Source organism: Rasamsonia byssochlamydoides (assembly GCF_041956645.1).
Source record: "Rasamsonia byssochlamydoides strain NRRL 3658 unplaced genomic scaffold VTN77scaffold_5, whole genome shotgun sequence".
NCBI lineage: Eukaryota > Fungi > Ascomycota > Eurotiomycetes > Eurotiales > Trichocomaceae > Rasamsonia > Rasamsonia byssochlamydoides.
This window is the reverse complement of record NW_027192388.1, coordinates 202,034-219,989: the sequence shown is the minus strand read 5'-3', so window position 1 is coordinate 219,989 and position 17,956 is coordinate 202,034. Positions and strand designations below refer to the sequence as shown.

At 52.4% G+C, this 17,956-nt stretch overlaps 7 protein-coding genes across 7 annotated transcripts; 3 read left to right on the top strand and 4 right to left on the bottom strand.

Annotated features, from left to right (window-relative positions):
- Positions 1 to 75: 75 nt before the first annotated feature.
- Positions 76 to 2,114, top strand: VTN77DRAFT_6444 (uncharacterized protein; the record flags this gene model as incomplete). The annotated part of the gene is made up of 8 exons (XM_069422723.1): positions 76 to 118; positions 199 to 321; positions 382 to 493; positions 550 to 754; positions 812 to 967; positions 1,023 to 1,477; positions 1,544 to 1,573; positions 1,637 to 2,114. The coding sequence occupies 8 exons, from the start codon at positions 76 to 78 to the stop codon at positions 2,112 to 2,114; spliced, it is 1,602 nt and encodes a 533-aa protein (XP_069281354.1).
- Positions 2,115 to 3,024: 910 nt separating this feature from the next.
- On the top strand, positions 3,025 to 3,395 carry VTN77DRAFT_6443 (uncharacterized protein; the record flags this gene model as incomplete). Its single annotated transcript, XM_069422722.1, has 2 exons — positions 3,025 to 3,076; positions 3,205 to 3,395. The coding sequence occupies 2 exons, from the start codon at positions 3,025 to 3,027 to the stop codon at positions 3,393 to 3,395; spliced, it is 243 nt and encodes an 80-aa protein (XP_069281353.1).
- A 433-nt stretch (positions 3,396 to 3,828) lies between these two features.
- Positions 3,829 to 6,398, top strand: VTN77DRAFT_6442 (uncharacterized protein; the record flags this gene model as incomplete). The annotated part of the gene is made up of 3 exons (XM_069422721.1): positions 3,829 to 4,824; positions 4,874 to 5,886; positions 5,957 to 6,398. The coding sequence occupies 3 exons, from the start codon at positions 3,829 to 3,831 to the stop codon at positions 6,396 to 6,398; spliced, it is 2,451 nt and encodes an 816-aa protein (XP_069281352.1).
- A 731-nt stretch (positions 6,399 to 7,129) lies between these two features.
- Positions 7,130 to 7,877, bottom strand: VTN77DRAFT_6441 (uncharacterized protein; the record flags this gene model as incomplete). Its single annotated transcript, XM_069422720.1, has 2 exons — positions 7,130 to 7,503; positions 7,625 to 7,877. 2 exons carry the CDS (start codon positions 7,875 to 7,877, stop codon positions 7,130 to 7,132), a joined length of 627 nt encoding a protein of 208 aa, XP_069281351.1.
- Positions 7,878 to 8,627: 750 nt separating this feature from the next.
- Positions 8,628 to 10,301, bottom strand: VTN77DRAFT_6440 (uncharacterized protein; the record flags this gene model as incomplete). The annotated part of the gene is made up of 1 exon (XM_069422719.1): positions 8,628 to 10,301. One exon carries the CDS (start codon positions 10,299 to 10,301, stop codon positions 8,628 to 8,630), a length of 1,674 nt encoding a protein of 557 aa, XP_069281350.1.
- Positions 10,302 to 11,351: 1,050 nt separating this feature from the next.
- Positions 11,352 to 12,287, bottom strand: VTN77DRAFT_6439 (uncharacterized protein; the record flags this gene model as incomplete). The annotated part of the gene is made up of 1 exon (XM_069422717.1): positions 11,352 to 12,287. The coding sequence occupies one exon, from the start codon at positions 12,285 to 12,287 to the stop codon at positions 11,352 to 11,354; it is 936 nt and encodes a 311-aa protein (XP_069281349.1).
- Positions 12,288 to 13,072: 785 nt separating this feature from the next.
- On the bottom strand, positions 13,073 to 17,460 carry VTN77DRAFT_6438 (uncharacterized protein; the record flags this gene model as incomplete). Its single annotated transcript, XM_069422716.1, has 2 exons — positions 13,073 to 13,423; positions 13,486 to 17,460. 2 exons carry the CDS (start codon positions 17,458 to 17,460, stop codon positions 13,073 to 13,075), a joined length of 4,326 nt encoding a protein of 1,441 aa, XP_069281348.1.
- Positions 17,461 to 17,956: the final 496 nt, after the last annotated feature.

The window sequence follows — 17,956 nt, the reverse complement described above, 5'->3', positions numbered from 1 at the left end:
TAATTGCACTGGTAATGACGGGAGAAAGGATCTTCTTTCTGCGATAGTGTTCTGGTTTTATTAGACACCCGGGAGATGGGAAATTCTCAGGGGAAGCCGGTGGTCTTCACCGATGAAGGTTCGTCTTTGACTTTCTCCCATTTCCTGCGTTAGGTACTTGTGAGACATGGCTAACCTGACGTCTTTCGCGCTCAACAGTCAACCTCAATCATTTCCGTCTGCTCCGGGTGGTTGGGAAGGGTGCGTTTGGAAAAGTGCGAATAGTGGAGAGGAAGGATTCCGGTCTCACATTCGCGTTGAAATACATTCGAAAGGAAGAAGGTGTGTGTGTGTGAATATTCCCGGTTGATATCTCGAGACGTTGTCTCACGCTTGTTGCAGTGGTACGATCAGAAAGCGTGCGGAATATCATTCGTGAACGCCGCATGTTAGAGCACTTGAACCACCCATTCCTCTGTAACCTGCGATACAGTTTTCAAGATGTGGAGTACATGTGAGTGTGTTTAACAGTGTATGGGTATCTTTAGCCTCTGATTTTGACTGGTTCAGTTACATCGTTGTGGATCTCATGAGTGGCGGCGACCTGCGATTCCATATCTCGAGGAAATGCTTCACCGAGGAAGCGGTGCGGTTCTGGATTGCGGAATTGGGATGTGCATTGAGATACATACACTCTCAAGGAATCGTACATCGAGATCTCAAACCCGATAATGTCCTCCTGGACTCTCAAGGACATGTTCACTTGGCCGATTTTGTCAGTGCACCGTCTGCCGCTTCCATCTGCCCTATGCGGAACTAACCACGAACACAGAACGTCGCGTCCGACTTCAAACCCGGCAAGCCGTTGACAAGCAAGTCGGGCACGTTGGCTTATCTGGCTCCGGAAGTATATGAAGGAGGTGGCTATTACTCCGAGGTTGATTGGTGGTCTCTAGGTGTGACCTTCTACGAGTGCATCTACAACAGGGTAATTTCTCTGGCATTACTTGAGGACGAGGCCCGGAAAGCTGATGTCAGAACAGCGACCATTCGAAGGTCGCACTCAGGAAGCCTTGAGTGAAGCGATCACAAGAGCGCAACCCAAGTATTATGTCACCAACCCTGCCGTATCCGTTCCGTGCTTGCGCGCCATGGCGGCTCTCATGGAAAAGGACCGCTCGAAACGAATTGGAGCCATTGGCTTCGAAACGTTCACCTCACACCCCTTCTTTGCTCCCCTTGATTTCGATGCATTGGAGAAGAAACAGATCGACCCCATCTTTGTTCCGTCTAGCGACAAGACCAATTTCGATGCGACGTATGATCTCGAAGAGCTCCTGTTGGAAGAGGCGCCTTTGGAAGCGAGAGCACGAAGACAGAAGCCCCGAGCAGAACTGAGAGAGGATGCCACGGCCAAGGAGATCCGCGAGGATGAGCTCCATCGAATCATTGAGACCATGTTCGAGCCATTCGACTATACCACTGTCAACTACGAGGGGTACGCATTATGAACCCTCAGATTTCAAAAGTCAGATGCAGGTTGCTGACAACGGGTCTTCTTTAGCAATGCTGCGGCAGCGCTAGCAGCTTCATGGTAGGTTCTTTCTTACCACCATTCCAGTCCATACCGGATGCAATCCGCTGACATTCGATCTAGCAATCCCGAGGACCGCCTCCCTCTCACGAGTTCCACCCATTCGAGACAGATGTCGCAGCCCAGTTCAGTGAGTGGGTCTCCGCCGCAACACGCTGAGAAGCCTCTTGATGCGGTTTCGCCGGTGGAAGGGCAGCCCTCAGACCCTCCCCCGCGCCCTCCGCCACCTCCCCCATCTAACGCATCAGCCAACCGGCCCCTGCCACCGCTTCCTAATGTCCCTCGCCAGAAAGGAGCTACACGCAAAATGAGCAAAGGAGGTGGGGTTCAGATGGTCTTGGAGGAAACAGGCAGCTGGAGCGAGCTGGCGGATCAAAGTTCGACCTTACCGGCAGAAGGGTACGAAGGTGTCGCCAACAAGAAAGGGGGCAGTGGGGGGATGCTCTCGTTCTTCGGCCGTAAGAAGGGTCGTGATCGCAGCCCTAAACCTACGGAGCCAGGCGTGCTCGGGAAAGAAGGAGCTCGCCAGATTATCAGCTGAAGTTCCTTACCTTAATCGCTCTAATGTCACCACGATAATCTATCGCAATTGCTACCTCGGAATGTTGGATTTGCAACGACGACCACGGCCTCCATTATCATGCCATGTCGGCTGACGCCCAGAGATCTGTTGTCTTTGTCGGTTTGACTCGACCATTCGTCATGTCGCAACCATGCTCTGGATTATTCGGAACGTCCGAACTCCGTTCGGGCATGGTCTCGTCTAGACGACATGGTTGTCATGGCTCGGCGGGGATGGGCCGCAAGGCTAGAGACGAGCTGGAATGATGACCTGACGAACTGAGCTACTGGTTTTCTCGCCCGCTTTCCCTCACCCCAACCTTTGGAAACGAGATGCAGTGCACCTTGATTGGCCTAATGGATGGCTACCTGGGACTGTATCACATTAATTACCCTCCTTTCACATTGCATCACCTTGACCGCTCCCGCAGCTCTCGCCGCCCCCTGGGCACAACGTCTTTAATTCTGGAATGATATGGGAGTTGACGACTTTATTTAATGCCTCTTGTTGTTTTCCGGTTCCTTCCCCCTTTTTACGTCTGATAGGAGTTTCGTCGAGGCTGTGGCCACTCATCTCAAAATTGTGCTACTTTACTCATTTCATGGTTCCGACTTGATTCAGCCGACTGAGTTGATCGCAGCAGCACACGGCATCCTCGGCTCACGCAACGGCAACAAGCCGGTTCAACGTTAATTTGGAGGCGTTGGCATATCCATATGATTTTGGTTCGGTGTTCATCTGTTTGTTTTTATCATGGCGGCAGCGTATTTGTGGATGTTGCATGTGTATGCTTTTTTTTTCTCCCAATTTGTTTCTGATTTGTCATGTATACACTACTACCTTGTTGTAATTATCCCCGCATTCTGTATAGATCAGATCCCTTGTAATTATGTCGAATCCCGACGTCCGGTGGGCGGGACCCGGCCAGCCTAATAATATTGGTAGTAGCTACCCCAGCATTCCTGCTTGTTTTCATTCCTTCGTGAGTTAGATCTGGCACTCCACATGGTTGTCGATCACTAGAACAGATTCTGGTCACTATCAATGACTGTTATTCTATATCGACCAGTCTTGTCATCTCTTCATGTGATCTGTGGCCCTCTCACCGCCTTCGTTGCTCAGCAACCGCCCACCAAACTATGCTCCTCCGGGACATCGCTGCCGCCGCCGAGGCCCAAGCCTCGGGGCGGCCTTGGCATCATGGCAGAAACCTTGCTGGGCAAGTCTGCAGACGATCCAAGAGGGCTCGATCGTGTCTAGTATTCTTGGGCGAAGAAATCGTTCTTTTCTTGGGGATTGGATCTCATGAATTTTTTTTCTAATGCTTTTGTCCGGCCTCTGGCGTGTGCTGTTGGCTTTGAAGTGCCTTAGGCCTGAGGACGCGCGTACAGGACCGCTTTCTGTTTACATGGTGGGTGATAAGCGATAGCATCAATAATGAGCTGTCGCCAGATTGATCCACCGTTGGTATCGTCACTACTATAACGACGGTATGTCTTGATTGTCTCAGTGGATTTTATTGTCCCAATTGATCTTTCTTCTTTTCTTTTTCTTTTTATTTCTTTTCTTTTCTTTTCTTTTTTTTTTAATTACAACATCACTCACCTGGTCTCGTTTTAACTAGATTCCATCTCATCGTGGATTGCATATGAAAGCGAGGTGATTGGACGGGATACTGACCAAGTGAGATTTCATGCCGAGTCATTCTCGCACTCGCGACCGCTCGCGTCAGCGCGAATATACTCGTCGACATTATGATGATACAGACGAATTGAACGATTATGATGATGCAGAACGCTATCGCAGACACCGTTCCCGCCACTCGCGGGGTCAGTCACGAGGTTACGAGTCTCACGGATACGACGAATATGATGTTGACGAACCTGAATATGGCGAGGGCGATCCCATGGTCCTTAACGACAGGACGCGGCTTCCAAGGCCGTCAGATGCAGCAGCACGCACGAGGCCTCGTGACGAGAGAAGAAGAGACAGGTCGAAGGCGAAAGAGTCTCCTGCCACGTCACCCAAGAAGAGGACAGACCGCGAGGGTCACAGGAGAGGCGCAGACGGCAGTCCTACAAAAGCTGCCATGAGAGAGCGAAGGAATCGCAGTAGAGATGTCGACGATTACACGGATAGAGAGAGAGAATTGCGCAGACAGCGTCGGAAAGAGCGTGAGCGTGAGCGCGCCGCGGAGAAGCATACCAGCACGGACTCTGCAAACAGCGCATCTCAGCTCCTGAATGCAGATGCTCTGGCCAGACTAAATAATCAATATGAGAGGGAGAAAAGAAGAGATCAGGACGAACAGCTTCGATTCGAGAAAAGGCGACAGCGGAGACGAGAGGGGCTGAATGAGAAGGTTCCGGATGAAGACGCTGAGACTCCTCGACGGTCCCAGAAACGGCGTCTTGTCTCAGGTGCCGTAATGGAGGAGGGTCAGGGTCCTCAATTGAAGTTGTGGAGACGAGGTGGTGGCTCAGACGATGACGGCTCGGGCTCCACAAAGAAAAAGAAATGGTTATGGATAGGCATAGGAGCGCTGATTTTGCTGCTCATTATCATCATTCCTGTGGCTGTTACCGTCTCGAAGAGAAAAAGCACTGCGAACTCCGACCCCTCTACCTCTAGCTCTTCTCAAAACAATCTCACGGCGAGTTTAGCAAATGTCGATCCCAATAGCATTCCAGTAAGTATCTGAGTTGGTGTGAAACTTACGGTATAGCTGATATCTTCAGGCATCAGCGAAGGGGACATACCTAGACCCGTTCACCTGGTTGGACACGAGGGATTTCAACTTGACGTATACCAACGAGACTGTGGGCGGCCTCCCTATCATGGGGCTGAATTCGACGTGGGATGACTCTGCCCGGCCGAATCCTCATGTTCCGCCTCTGAACCAGAATTTTTCCTACGGGACGCAGCCGATCCGTGGCGTCAATCTGGGAGGATGGTTGTCGATAGAACCATTCATCACGCCGTCCTTCTTCTCCAAATATCCACTCACGGATGGCGTTGTGGACGAGTGGACGCTGTGCCAGAAGCTGGGATCGTCGGCACCAACCGTCATCGAGGAGCACTACGCCACGTTCATCAGTGAGGAGGACTTTGCCGAGATACAGGCAGCGGGTCTCGACCATGTCCGGATCCAATACTCGTACTGGGCGGTCAAAACGTACGAAGGAGATCCTTACGTCGCACATACATCGTGGAGATATCTTCTCCGCGCGATCGAGTACTGTCGGAAATACGGCTTGCGGGTGAATCTCGATCTGCATGGCATTCCAGGCAGTCAGAACGGCTGGAACCACAGCGGCCGACAGGGGGCGATCGGCTGGTTGAACGGCACGGATGGGGAATTGAATGCGCAGCGAGCACTCGAAATCCACGACCAGCTCTCCCAATTCTTCGCACAGCCGCGGTACAAGAATATCGTGACCATTTATGGTCTTGTCAACGAGCCCAAGATGCTCTCCCTGCCGATCGAGAGCGTGCTCAACTGGACGACCACGGCGACGGAGCTGGTGCAGAGGAACGGCATCACGGCGATGATCGCGTTCGGCGACGGGTTTCTCAACCTGAGCAAGTGGAAGTACATGCTGAAGAACGGGCCGCCGAATATGCTGCTGGACACGCACCAGTATACTATCTTCAACACGGCGGAGATCTGTCTGACCCATCAGGCAAAGGTCAACCTCATCTGTACTCAGTGGTCGCCGATGATTGCGACGGTCAATAGTCCGACTGAGGGGTATGTCAGTTTTCTTTCATCATCATGATTACTATCATCATCATCTTCTTCGTACTGACAGTGTCTACAGATGGGGCCCAACCATATGCGGCGAATTCTCCCAAGCCGACACCGACTGCGCGCAGTACCTCAACAACGTCGGGCAGGGCACGCGCTGGATGGGCACATACAACACCGGCAACGCCTCCACCGACGTCCTGACACCAGACTGTCCCACAGCAATAGGCAACAGCGCCGACAAGACGCCCTGCAGCTGCACGCCCGCCAACGGCGACCCCTCCTCCTTCTCCGCCGAATACAAGCTCTTCCTCCAGACGTACGCCGAGTCGCAGATGTCGGCTTTCGAGACCGCCTACGGCTGGTTCTACTGGACCTGGCAGACCGAGTCAGCGCCGCAGTGGAGCTACAAGCAGGCGCGCGCGAACGGGTTCATGCCCCAGCTCGCGTACCAGCCGTCGTTTAAGTGTGGGGATGATATTCCGGATTTTGGCGATTTGCCGGAGTATTACTGAGTTGGCTTGTACTGAGCTGATATGATTTGATGTTGATTGTTGATGTTGGTCTGTAGTTTTGAGCGGTTGCATTTGTGGTATGCATTTTTAACGGCGTTTGGCTTTGTTTATTAATTTTCTCTTCTTCTTCTGGCATGATCACATGGGTTTCATGGATATATATACCTAATACACATGACATAGATTCCCTAGACGTACAGTATGCTCTTCGAAATGTTCTGTATGTAGTGTGCATGTCGAATGAAGCCAGTCTCCAGTCCGACGACAATAACGACAATATGGAATAATCTCTCCCTCTATCTATACTATGTGCAGTTTTGGGGCTCCTGCTACAATATTGGCAACTCCCGCGGTACAAATGGAACACTTGGGCTCAGCATTTCCAGTAAGAGATTCCAGACCTGTTTGCAATGCTGCATTTCAACGCAATTAAATCAGATAGATCACTTAGGGTTGATGATAGGGAGATATTAACTATATACTATATGTCCAACCCTGTTGTCCTACCCTATCTATGACTGTACTGTCATGACTGCTGACTCCCTCCCTGGGCACTTGACTCGTCAACTGCCCAAGTTTATACTGTATGTATATAAACCGGCCAGGCCAGGCTCATGCTCATGCTCCTTCCTACCTAGGTACCTACCTCCCTGAGGTACTGTACCTATCCAAAGATAAGCACAAGCACAAACGACAGCACGCAGATCTATACATGTATCAGAATGTTTAGCTCACACACATAAATCCTGTAAGGCAAGTGAGGGAGGGATAATGGCAGGGGTCATCCTCACAGCACCAAACAACCCACTCAAGAGCACCAAATCCAACCCCCGAGTAGGAAACCGTCCCTGCCGGAGTAACAAGCTCTGCTGATTGAAATACCGCCTCGTCCCCGCAAGCACGGTGATGATGGCCAGGGCGATTGAGAGGCATGCTAGCGTTTTGCCCGTTGCGACCATTGCTTTTGCCCTGCTGGTATTGGCCTTGCTGTGACTGCTCCTGCTCCTGCTGCGAGCCCGCAAGATGAACAGCTGCACCGTGAACATGGCAAAGGAGACGGCTGCATTTGAGGTGCGGACCCAGGATAGGTAGGTGCGTTCTAGGGCTGTTGCAACCATTATCAATCGTGAATATCATTCGATTAATCGATCATTCAATTCCGCAGACCAGAGCAGAGCAGAGCACCAGGTAGACTCGAATGCTAGATCGATGAAGGGGAATCTCACAAAGATAGTCCCGCTGCCACTGTTCCCCCTCCTCGACCGTTATCACCGGTCGGATGTGCGATACCCACCAGGAGCGGATGATACGGGTGATGCGACTCGTCGTCGACCTCCTCGTTGGAGCAGTCGTCTGTTCCTGTTCCTGTGCCTGCTCATGTTCTTGTCGCTGTTCATGTTCATGTTGCTCTCCCTGCGACGCGATCTGCGATGCATTCCGTGTCTGCGTCTCTGTCACTTCTAGCTCGATGGAATCCATTGAAGGTACTCCGTATATACCCGTGCATGTATGTATGTACTTATGTCCTTGTATGTATGTGGATCATGATCGATCACTACTGCATGTGTTCAAGTTTTAAAGAGGGGAAAAGATAGCAGTCTCACGCTGGATGTATGCATGCATGTCATGGCCGTCAAACGATGACGTCCGTCCGTCTATCCGCTCTCCCGTCCATCCGTCTATCAGCCCGGGAGGAACGCGGGGGTTGGCTGAAGTTAGGGACGGAGTACATAACATACAAAGTTTGTATCGTATCTATGCCACTCACTAAAAGCTGACTGACTGGCTGACTGAGACTTTTGCATGCAAGAATGCAGAATGCAGAATGACTCACCTCTCTCTCGGTCGAGTCGGTCCAGAACCTATGGTCGACTGCCACTAGCAGGATAGCTCCAACTGATCTGCTACTAGATAGTTCGCTCTGTCTGATAATGATAATCAAGGCGGGATAGGAATTTACCTACCTACCTAGCTGATAATAGCAATAACGCCAGTACATACATGATATGATAAGCTTTCGTTATCAACACCGTCCATATCATATTGCTGCAATCCTTTGAGTGCTGTACTGTATGAGTAATGATATGATATTATTGAGGACCGCTGATTCCGCAGATGAGTAATTGACATGCCTACGATACTAACTACAGTACATACACAGTTCGAATCGGAAGGCCGTTGGATATGATTATAGACACAGCCTGGAAATTCGCAACACATCAATTTGATTTAATCACTCCAGCTCAGTTTTATACGATGCCATGCTGAAGCCAAACACCCCCGGACATTCCAGATCCCAGCATGCGACTCCGGCTGGCTGTTATACGCCTCATCTACGGCTTTGACCATCACCCACTCGCCGGCGTCTCGCGGCACGGCCACTAACCACTGCTTCCATGCCCATGCTTGATGCCCCTTGGCCTCCGCTGCCAGCAGCTCCGCTCGCCTCCAGCTGCGTCCGTCGTCCACACTTACATCAACGCGCGTGATCTCGCGCCCGCCGCCGGAGTAGGCGTAGCCCTGCACAATTACCCGGTCCTCGGGCACGCCGCGCCGCTTCAGCTCTTGCTGCTCCTCCGCGCTGTACGACGAGAACGGCCGAATGGCGGCGACGGCCGACTGCACCGGCATCTCTTGAATGCTGGTGGCGCGGTCCCAGTCCGCCTCCTCGTTCGGTCCGAAGCATTTGTAGTCCCGTCGCTGCCATTGCGAGTACGACTCCTCCGACCCGACTACGACACGCCGCAACCACTTGACACTGCGCGCAGCGACATGGCCCGGGACGATCGCCCGCACCGGGAAGCCGTGGTCGCGTGGAATGGGCTGTCCATTCATCTCATAAGCAAGGATTACATCCCCCCGCCGGTCGACAGCTTTGTGCACCGGGATGGAGGCAGCGTACGCTTCCGAACCGACGAACTCCACGTGCTTGTCGTCCGGATCCCAGTCATCGACCGGGAAGCCCGCATCCGCCAAGACGTCTCGCAGCTTGGCGCCCTTGAACTCCGCCGTCGAGATGGCCCCGATGTCCCATTGCAGCCCGCTGGTCGGCCGGCAGCCTTCGGTCATATGGCGGCGATTCCCCGCGCATTGCAAGGTGACCGTGACCGTATCGGCCGTGAATTTCTCGCGGAGATCGCAGAGGCTGTATTCCTTGGTTGCGCCATCGCTCAGCTCGACCACCAGCCGATAGGCGTCCAGGTCAATGTCCGGCACCCAGAGATGGTTGCGGACGTAAAAGAGCTGGTTAGACGTGATGAACGAGGCGAGGGCGGACGGGGGTGGCTCGGCATTGCAGGGCTGGGCGGTGTGGACGAGAAGCCGCTCGTCGCGAGCGGGATCGTTCTGGAACGGGTTATCAACCGACTCGGCCGGGATCTTACCGTCGACGAGATCGCGGGGGTCGACCTCGCCGATCAGGTATTGTTCCAGGATGGCATAGATGTCCTGTTTGTTGTGGATCGTGAAGATCTTCCAGTATTCGTCGATGCTGCCCCCGGCGGCCTGGAGAATCACCTCTCCGCCGGGGTGGTTGGGAACCCACTCGGTGATATCGTAGACGCGAGTTCCCCTCGTCACCCATGGGGATTCCGAGTTGCCGTCATGTTTGCGGACCTCCGATAGTCGGATCAGTCGGATTTTAGGGAGGCCATTCTCTTCCGGAGCTTCTGCGTAGGCTGCTGCCGAGCAGAAGATCAGTGGCGTAAAGACTGCAACTCCGGCAACCAGAGCTGCGCAGACGAACTTCGATCTCGAGGAGCGGTCCAGCGGGATGATTCTGAAGAATGCCCGTTGTGGGGAGAAGAGCCGCGGAGCGAGCTGTCGATGAGCTCGGGGAAGCTCCCGCACGAGACATTGCCGAGTTAGGAAAGTGTGCAACCGGCCACGTGCAGATGGATTCATGTTCTCTTCTACATATCCAACAGCAAATAACAATTCCACTCGATCCGGGGAGAAAACAGATATCACGACATCAAGCTGCAATATGGCGTGATCGAAGCTATCTGAATTCTGGATCCTTAAATACGAGCCGGCCGCAGTCGAATCAAACCACTACCGTCATCACGATCTCCCCTGCGAAGGTCTTACTCTGTCAGTCCGTTGAATTCAGAAGTGGAGCTCCTTGATTACTCCGCTGATTACTCACCCCGCATGAATGTGGACGCGTGTGGAGTCGGACGAGAAGCTTGATATGATAATCACATTGTTGCAGGTTGCACAGGATACTATCGCTTCGGTGTCGTGATTGGTGAGGCTGGTATTACACCCGTCTCTAACCGATGTCCATGAATATCTCATCTGACGAGATTCGGACCTTGTTGGGGTGTAAGTTCCAGACCGGACGCTGAAAACGCATGGCACAACTACGGTCGAGCAAGCTGTTAACATGCTTCACTTGAAGAGGGAGAAGCACGACGATAATCACATATCTTACCGGGAAAAGAGAGAACCAACGTTCAGATGAACCAATTAAACTAGTTCAGAGACTGCAATGCTGACGGTACATAGCTAAGCCGAGGAGACAACCTCGGCCGAGAAGCGTTCCGCAATCGCCTTCAGGGTCATCGTGAGGAGGGGATTATTGACAAGGTGCAATGGAAGCACCCTGTAAGAAGAATCGAATCAATCAATGAGATGCAAGCAGGAGCCAGGACCTTGGCATATCATATTCTGCTGACCCGTTTCCTTCTCCGGCCGGGCATGACCTCTGAGGCACGACCTCCTGGGCTGGAGTGGAGAAGAATTCGCTCCTGCCATTGTATGGTCATGGAAATTTTCTTGACAGAGGTTCTGGACCTGTCTGGGCGTTGGCGGAGACGGGCTTATTCATGTTTGTCTGTCTGTATGCGCGCAAATAGATATAGATATCAGCTAGCTAGCATCATCCGGGATGTCCGAAGAATAATGAACGATAGTCAAAGATGTCTATTTTAGCTTGTTTTGTCTTGTCGTTCAGATATGCACGACAACTGCTTTCTTGTTGATCTTGTCTCTCAGTCCCCCGGCCAGAGCGGCATTCACCAGTATAGTGGTCGATGACGATGATTGCTGCGACCGCAGACAGGTGCGAAGATACTCATACAGCACTCGCGCCAGGCGAAACACTCCCCCATTCGACTTCACCGTATACTCATACGCAGCCTGTAATCCATCAAACTCGACCCACTCTTGCCCGTGGCCTTCGTGTATGTGCCCGAAGACGTGCAGCCGGGGCTTCTTATCCAGTCTCCACAGCTCTCGAAGCAGAGAAAGACAACCGCTGTTCAAGTCGAGATGACCTCGCGGAGGGCCATGCGTGATGAGAACATCGACATCGGACGGCATCCGTTCCCGCCAGATGTCTTCCGTGCGGGGATACTGAAACGCCCAGTTGCCGTGGCGAGGGGTCCAAGGGCTCCCAAACACCTTGATGGATCTTCCATTCACATCCAAGGTGACAGAATGGTCTTGAAGATAGACCACATTTCCCCACTGGATCGTGTCGCGTCGTCGGGCCTCGTCTTTATTGACATGGACGAACGCGGAATCCAGTACCAGATCGTGGTTACCCGCGATCACGATCTTGTGCCTGTGTGGCAGTGTGTTCAGCCAGTCAATCGTTGCCTGGAGCTCCTGTCCTGATCCGGACTGCGTCAAGTCGCCGGCGTGGATGAGAACATCACCATCAGGGACGTCAGGCTGTCCGTTGTGCGTATCGGAGATACAAACAAACGTTATCGTTGGCGGAGCAGACTCATCTCGGATGGCTGTCCGAGTCCAGATATTATGAGCGCGCGAACTCCAGATTTTTTGAGCCAGAAAGATAATTGGGTTGGACATAAATAGTTGCCATGCAGTTGGCCTCTTCCGATTAAGGATGGCATCTAAACCTCTGCTATCGCGAAACATCGTCAACTGCTCAACGGTGAATATGAAGCTGGAGATCGGATCAAACTGGGGACTGATTGTGAAGTTTTGAGCAAAGTGTTGAGTAAGGTGGTGACAGTGTAGTCGCAATCCAACGTTAGATGTCGATTTTGGTCAGCACATTATATATATACACATACACATATGTCGTATGCTACATAGCTAGTCGTTTGTTGTTGCCTGACGAATTCAACCGGTAAGGAAATAATGACACGAAGTCGTTAAAAGAAGACTTGACGTTGCCAGGCAGAAAAATAAAAAGTAATAAATAAACAAAACAACCCTTTTGGCATTACATGTACAGCCCGTTCGTCATCATTTATAAATACCATAACATCTAATAATAAGTCTGACAACGGAAAAAGAGTATCAAAGAGTGCTTTAAAAAAAAGGAAAGCAAGAAGGAAGGGAAATTCCCTGTCGATGCTTACGACCCGACTGCGCCTAACCGGACCAACAACCCAATGAAAACGAGACAAACAGAAAGTACACCCAACCCATGCTGTATCATGCGACAAGCAATCAGCATAACATCGTCATAATTAGTATATCTCATAGTCATAAATAAAAATCATGCAGAGGGGTACTTGAAAAGGGCAAAGAGAAGTCTATACACGGCTGCCACTGGAGTAAAGGGGACACTTTCGAGAAGCTGAAAAGATCAGTGAAATAAGACTTAATACTGGATACTGGGTCCAGCCATTAAGGAAAGAAAACACCGAAAGAATCGTTCAGAAAGAGAATTTCGCCAGTCGTCCAGAAGTGAATCAAGATGCAGTCTCAGTGCTGGTACCTTGTGAGGCAGTTGTGCTAGGCCGTTCAAACCAGCCACCAATTTCCCGCATTCCCGGCTTGTAAGTGGTGTTGATGCGAGCTTCCTCTTCCTGAAGTCCACTTAGAATGAGATTGACACGTTGGAAGTCAATGGGTTTCATGATCCAGCCGTCAAAACCGTTGTCAATGTATTTCTGCATGTCTTTCTCCACCAGAGATGCTGACACGGCAAAAATGGGAATTCGGCCATAGGCCTTGACTTTCTCCGACAGCGTACTGCCGGCCGATGAGCTTTCGAACTCCCGAATCATCTTCGCCGAGCTCATTCCATCGACAATGGGCATCTTCCAGACTCTTTGGTTAGTTTTCCGTGGAAGAGCAAACAAAGAGGTTATCGGAGACTCACCTGAATGTCCATCAACACCGAATCAAAGGACGTGGAATCTGCGCGATAAGCAATGGCACATTCTTCTCCGTTCATAGTCAAGTGAACCGAATGACCGAACTTTTCCAATCTCTTCTGCACAATCTTGCTGTTGACCGGGTCATCCTCGGCGACCAGTACATGGAGGGCATGGACAGGAGACATATCCGGCCCCGGTGTTGGAGAGTTGGCGGTCGAAGTGACTGCAGCAGAGCTTGATCTACCCCGATCAGGCTGCTCTGCTGGCGACGGCGGCTTCTCGACGTCAGCCTTATCAACCCGGACAGCGCTCAGTGGTACTCCTGAATCTGTGACCCACTCCTGACCGGGTAAAAGCGGACTAGCTGAGGGCATGACCGATCGGACCTGCGGACTGGACAGGTTTACATGCGAGCTACCACGCTTCGATGTGGTAGAAGATGCCTTGGGGGATAGGACTGGACCAGCCTCTGCTGTTTTACTCGCGGCGCTGTCAGAACTACCGTCGGATCTCTCGCTTGCCGTCCTATTGACCGGTGCAGGTTCCTGGATGGCACTGATGAGACGATCCGCCTCACTGCGGACACTTCGTGAACTGCCGAGACTGTTTCCGCTGCGATTACTGTCGGAGCTGTGCGGTCGTGAGGCGCTCCGCGGACGTGCATTGCTACCAACCAAAAGAATCTCTCCCTCAGCTGTGGGCGAGAGCGCTGGTACTCCACTTGTGTCAGGAAGACTCGACGGCGTAGAGGTGGAAGATGTCTCATCTTCAGGTACTGGAAATCTCAGCAATATCTTGAAGCGACTGCCTTTGCCTTCTTCAGACTTGACACTGAGCTGTCCATGCATGTTCCGCACAATCCGGGCCACCAAGGCTAATCCGAGACCGAGGACACGCTTCTGGTCGCCCCCCGCGACGGCTGCAATCTCACCAGCGCTGTCCTGTTCATAGGAGTAATTCTCATCTTCCGAAGAGACCTCTTCCAAGTCCCGGAACAAGGCTTCGATGGTGGCCTGGGACATGCCGGAGCCTGTATCGTGGACGGCCACTTCGACATCGACGTTTCCCTGCTGCTCTTGCTGAACCGGGGCACGCCGTATTTCCACAGTAACTGCACCGCCAGTCGTATTTCCGATGGCATTGGAAATAATGTTCATGATCACTTGGCGAACGCGGCGCTGGTCTCCTTGAACTGACTTTGGGATACCGGGATACGCGCTGACATTGTACAAAATGTTTTTGCGCTTGGCTTCACCGCCAAACATATCAGTCGCTTCTTTGAATGTGGCTGCGAGATCGAAGACTTCGTCTTTGATTAGATTCTGGCCCTTTTCGGTATTCGTCAAGTCGAGCAGATCGTTGAGGACGTAAATGAGACTTTTGGATGCCGAATGGGACTTGGCGAGGTTTTCGCGGGTTTCAGAATCTAAAGCGCTCTCCAAGGCAATCTCTAAGTAGTTGATAATCGCATTGAGTGGTGTTCGGACCTCGTGGGCCGAGTTGGCGAGAAGCAACTTGGTCAACTGCGTACTCTGCATGGCTGCCTCCTTCTGTCGCCACACCTCGATGAACTTTCCATAGACGAGGCAGAGGACCGCTGCAGTTTCCACATCGGATTCAGACCACTCTCGCGATCGGGTCAGCACCGTCTCGCGCCAGGTCTTGAAGCTTTTTCTCGGTTCGAGGTAGCCTGAAGTGTTGAATTCCTTCTCGTATGGGTTGCCTGCCCACTTTATCTCCGTCATCTGACCCCGTCGGAAGAAGACGATGAAGTCACGACCACCGGCGGTGAGTGGGACGTACAGTAAACCGGCGACATGTTTGAACCCCGGAGGGTATCGGAGATCAGTGAAGTCTTTGCTCACATCATGGGACGCGAGAACAGAATTCAGCCGGCGCATTTTCAGGCATTCCAACAATGCTAGAACCTCCTCCGAATGAGTCAGGCGACCGAGGATCTTGGTCTCGTCGCGAATAGACAGCGCGCCGTAATCTGCATCGAAGAGCTTGAGCAGATCATCCGAGGACGCGATGATGTAACCGGACGGATTGGCCTCCGTAGGGACAGTATTGATCAGCTTGCGGGCCTGAAGACGGGACGTGTACGACAGTCGTTCGATATTCCTGGAGACCGTGTCGCCAATCAGACGACACATCTTTCGAATCGGAAAAGAAACCCTCATGCCCGAGGTGCCGTAGGAATGGCAGGAAATTAAACCCCACAGCTCGTTGAAGGCATTGACGGTGATGGACATGGAAGCTCGGACATCCATGTTGGCAAGATACTTGAGGTGACTGGGTGACATGGCTCGAAGGTACGCGTGGGTCATATCTAGGGGCGACTCGAGGTCCTTAACGGTCCGGTATACGAGTCGGGCAGTGATTAGATCGCGATCGTAGAGCAGTCGGACCTTGTTGATCTTATAGAGTTCTCGCGCCTGTTTTGGAATATCTGAGGCTGGGAAATGGAGGCCTTTGTAAAGGTCCCTGGTGGCTCGGGGATCCACGAGCTCTGCCACCACCATTCCATTCCAGCTGCTATCAAATTGATAGATCATCACACGATGGAAGCCGGTAAGCTCTTTCACGAGTCCAATTGCGGTGTTCAATAGCACATCCAGGGTCGGAGCGGCCGAGAGCTGTTCTTGGATCTGTGACAAGATATTAAACACCTTCATGGCGGCCGCTTCGCCTCTTCGTCCGCGAGCGGTACGCAGCACCCGCAGGGGCCGGCTCACGTTGACGGTACTGGCGGCCAGTTCTTCGGGGGTGGGTTCAATTCCCATGGTATCGGATGGCTCGTTGGGTGTCGTCTGGCCGGAAACGTTCAATGGGTGGAGTTGGTCATCCTCAGACTCGAACTCACAGATGATCAGGTCTTTGTTGGCCTCGTTGACATGAATGGCACACCAGAATTTCTTCGTCTCCCCCGCGGGATTGGCGATCCAGATAATGAAGACCTCAGGCCCATAGATCTGAGGATCGCAGGCCTCGTCCCGGATGAAGTCAACATGATCCAACAGATTGTCTTCTTGTTCCTCCGTCAGGATGTCACAGAAACTGTCCAAGGCGAAAAGGTGCTGGGGAGAATATCCGAGGATCGTCGCTGAATTTTCACTGACAACCCGAACGACCAGCTTCTCTTCCGACTCTTCTTGGAGAGCAAGTAAGACCCCAAAGCTCTGGACAGCACCGGGGATATGGATAGGCTCGTCCTCACAGGATTGCAAATCCTTGTCGTCACGACCGGTGATGATCGCATGGCCGCCATCCGTAACGACATGCTGAAAGCGGGCCGTAACTAGACCAGGGCTGTCATCGTCTGGGTCACCGCTGCTTCGCGAAGGGTCTGGGCCACCCACGGGCACACCACCGTCGGTGCTCGAGGTGAAAGAATTCCCATCACTGGACTGCTGAGCGGAAATGCTTTCCACGGCTAGGTGCGAAGACGTCTTCACCGGCGACACGGCTTCTGGCGAGCTGACCATCTCTCGCTGGTTCGTAACATCTTCCACTCGGCGAGATAGATCGATCGATGTCTCCGCTTGCCCGTCTGCGTCTGGCTGGGGCTGCAGATCGTTCCATGTCTCTGCATCAATGATCATGTATTCTCGCATGCCTTCTCCGGTCGGAGACAAGGAACCTCCGGAGAGTTGCTGGAACTGCTGCGGAGAAGATTGTTGACTGGCAGAAACGGCAGGTTCGATGGAGATGACCGATCGAATAGGGAATACTCTGTCAGGGGTATCAAAACTGAGATGTGGAAGCCGTGGCTTCGAACTCTCCGTTGAGGACGGAGGAGAGAGTCTAGGTCCGGATGCTGGCGTCTCTGCTATCGTCGTGGTGGACGAGGCGCGGCCATCCTGACCCAGAGGAGTTTCTTGTTCTGGATATCCCAAGGGGTTCTGGTTGGAGGTCTCGTCAGAGGCCGAGCTCCCCGACGGTGGCGCACTGCTGTCAGGAGGAGACGATGCCATCTATGCAGTCTAGATGGCAATGCATCCAAGGAAAGGAAGTCCAGAACATGGAAATAAATTGTTAGGATTGAAACTCAACAGGCAAGTGGCCTCACATCTGTATGCTGGCAGGCCACCGGATTCGACCGATAATCTAATTGACTTGATTGGAGAGCGAGAGCTGGACGAATTCTTCAGAGCTGAAGATGGAGAATTGAGTCCAGCAGCGAGACCAGAATGTGGCCCTTATAGAAGTGCTCTTGATTCATGAAGTTGATGGCTTCGAGGAAGATGCTGCGGACGTTGCGGCGGACGACAGAGGAGAGCTCGTAGCGGGTGTATCCTCACGCAGAAGATGCGGGGTCCATGGGAGGGCGGTATCACCCCGTCGGAGACGTAGGAAAGACAGGCAGACAAAAGCGAATGGAATCGATGGAAGCGACTGGTGAAAGGTTTGATGAGGAGCGTTCCACCACAGTGGGTGAGAAGCATGGTCGTAGAGGGAGGAGAAAGAGGG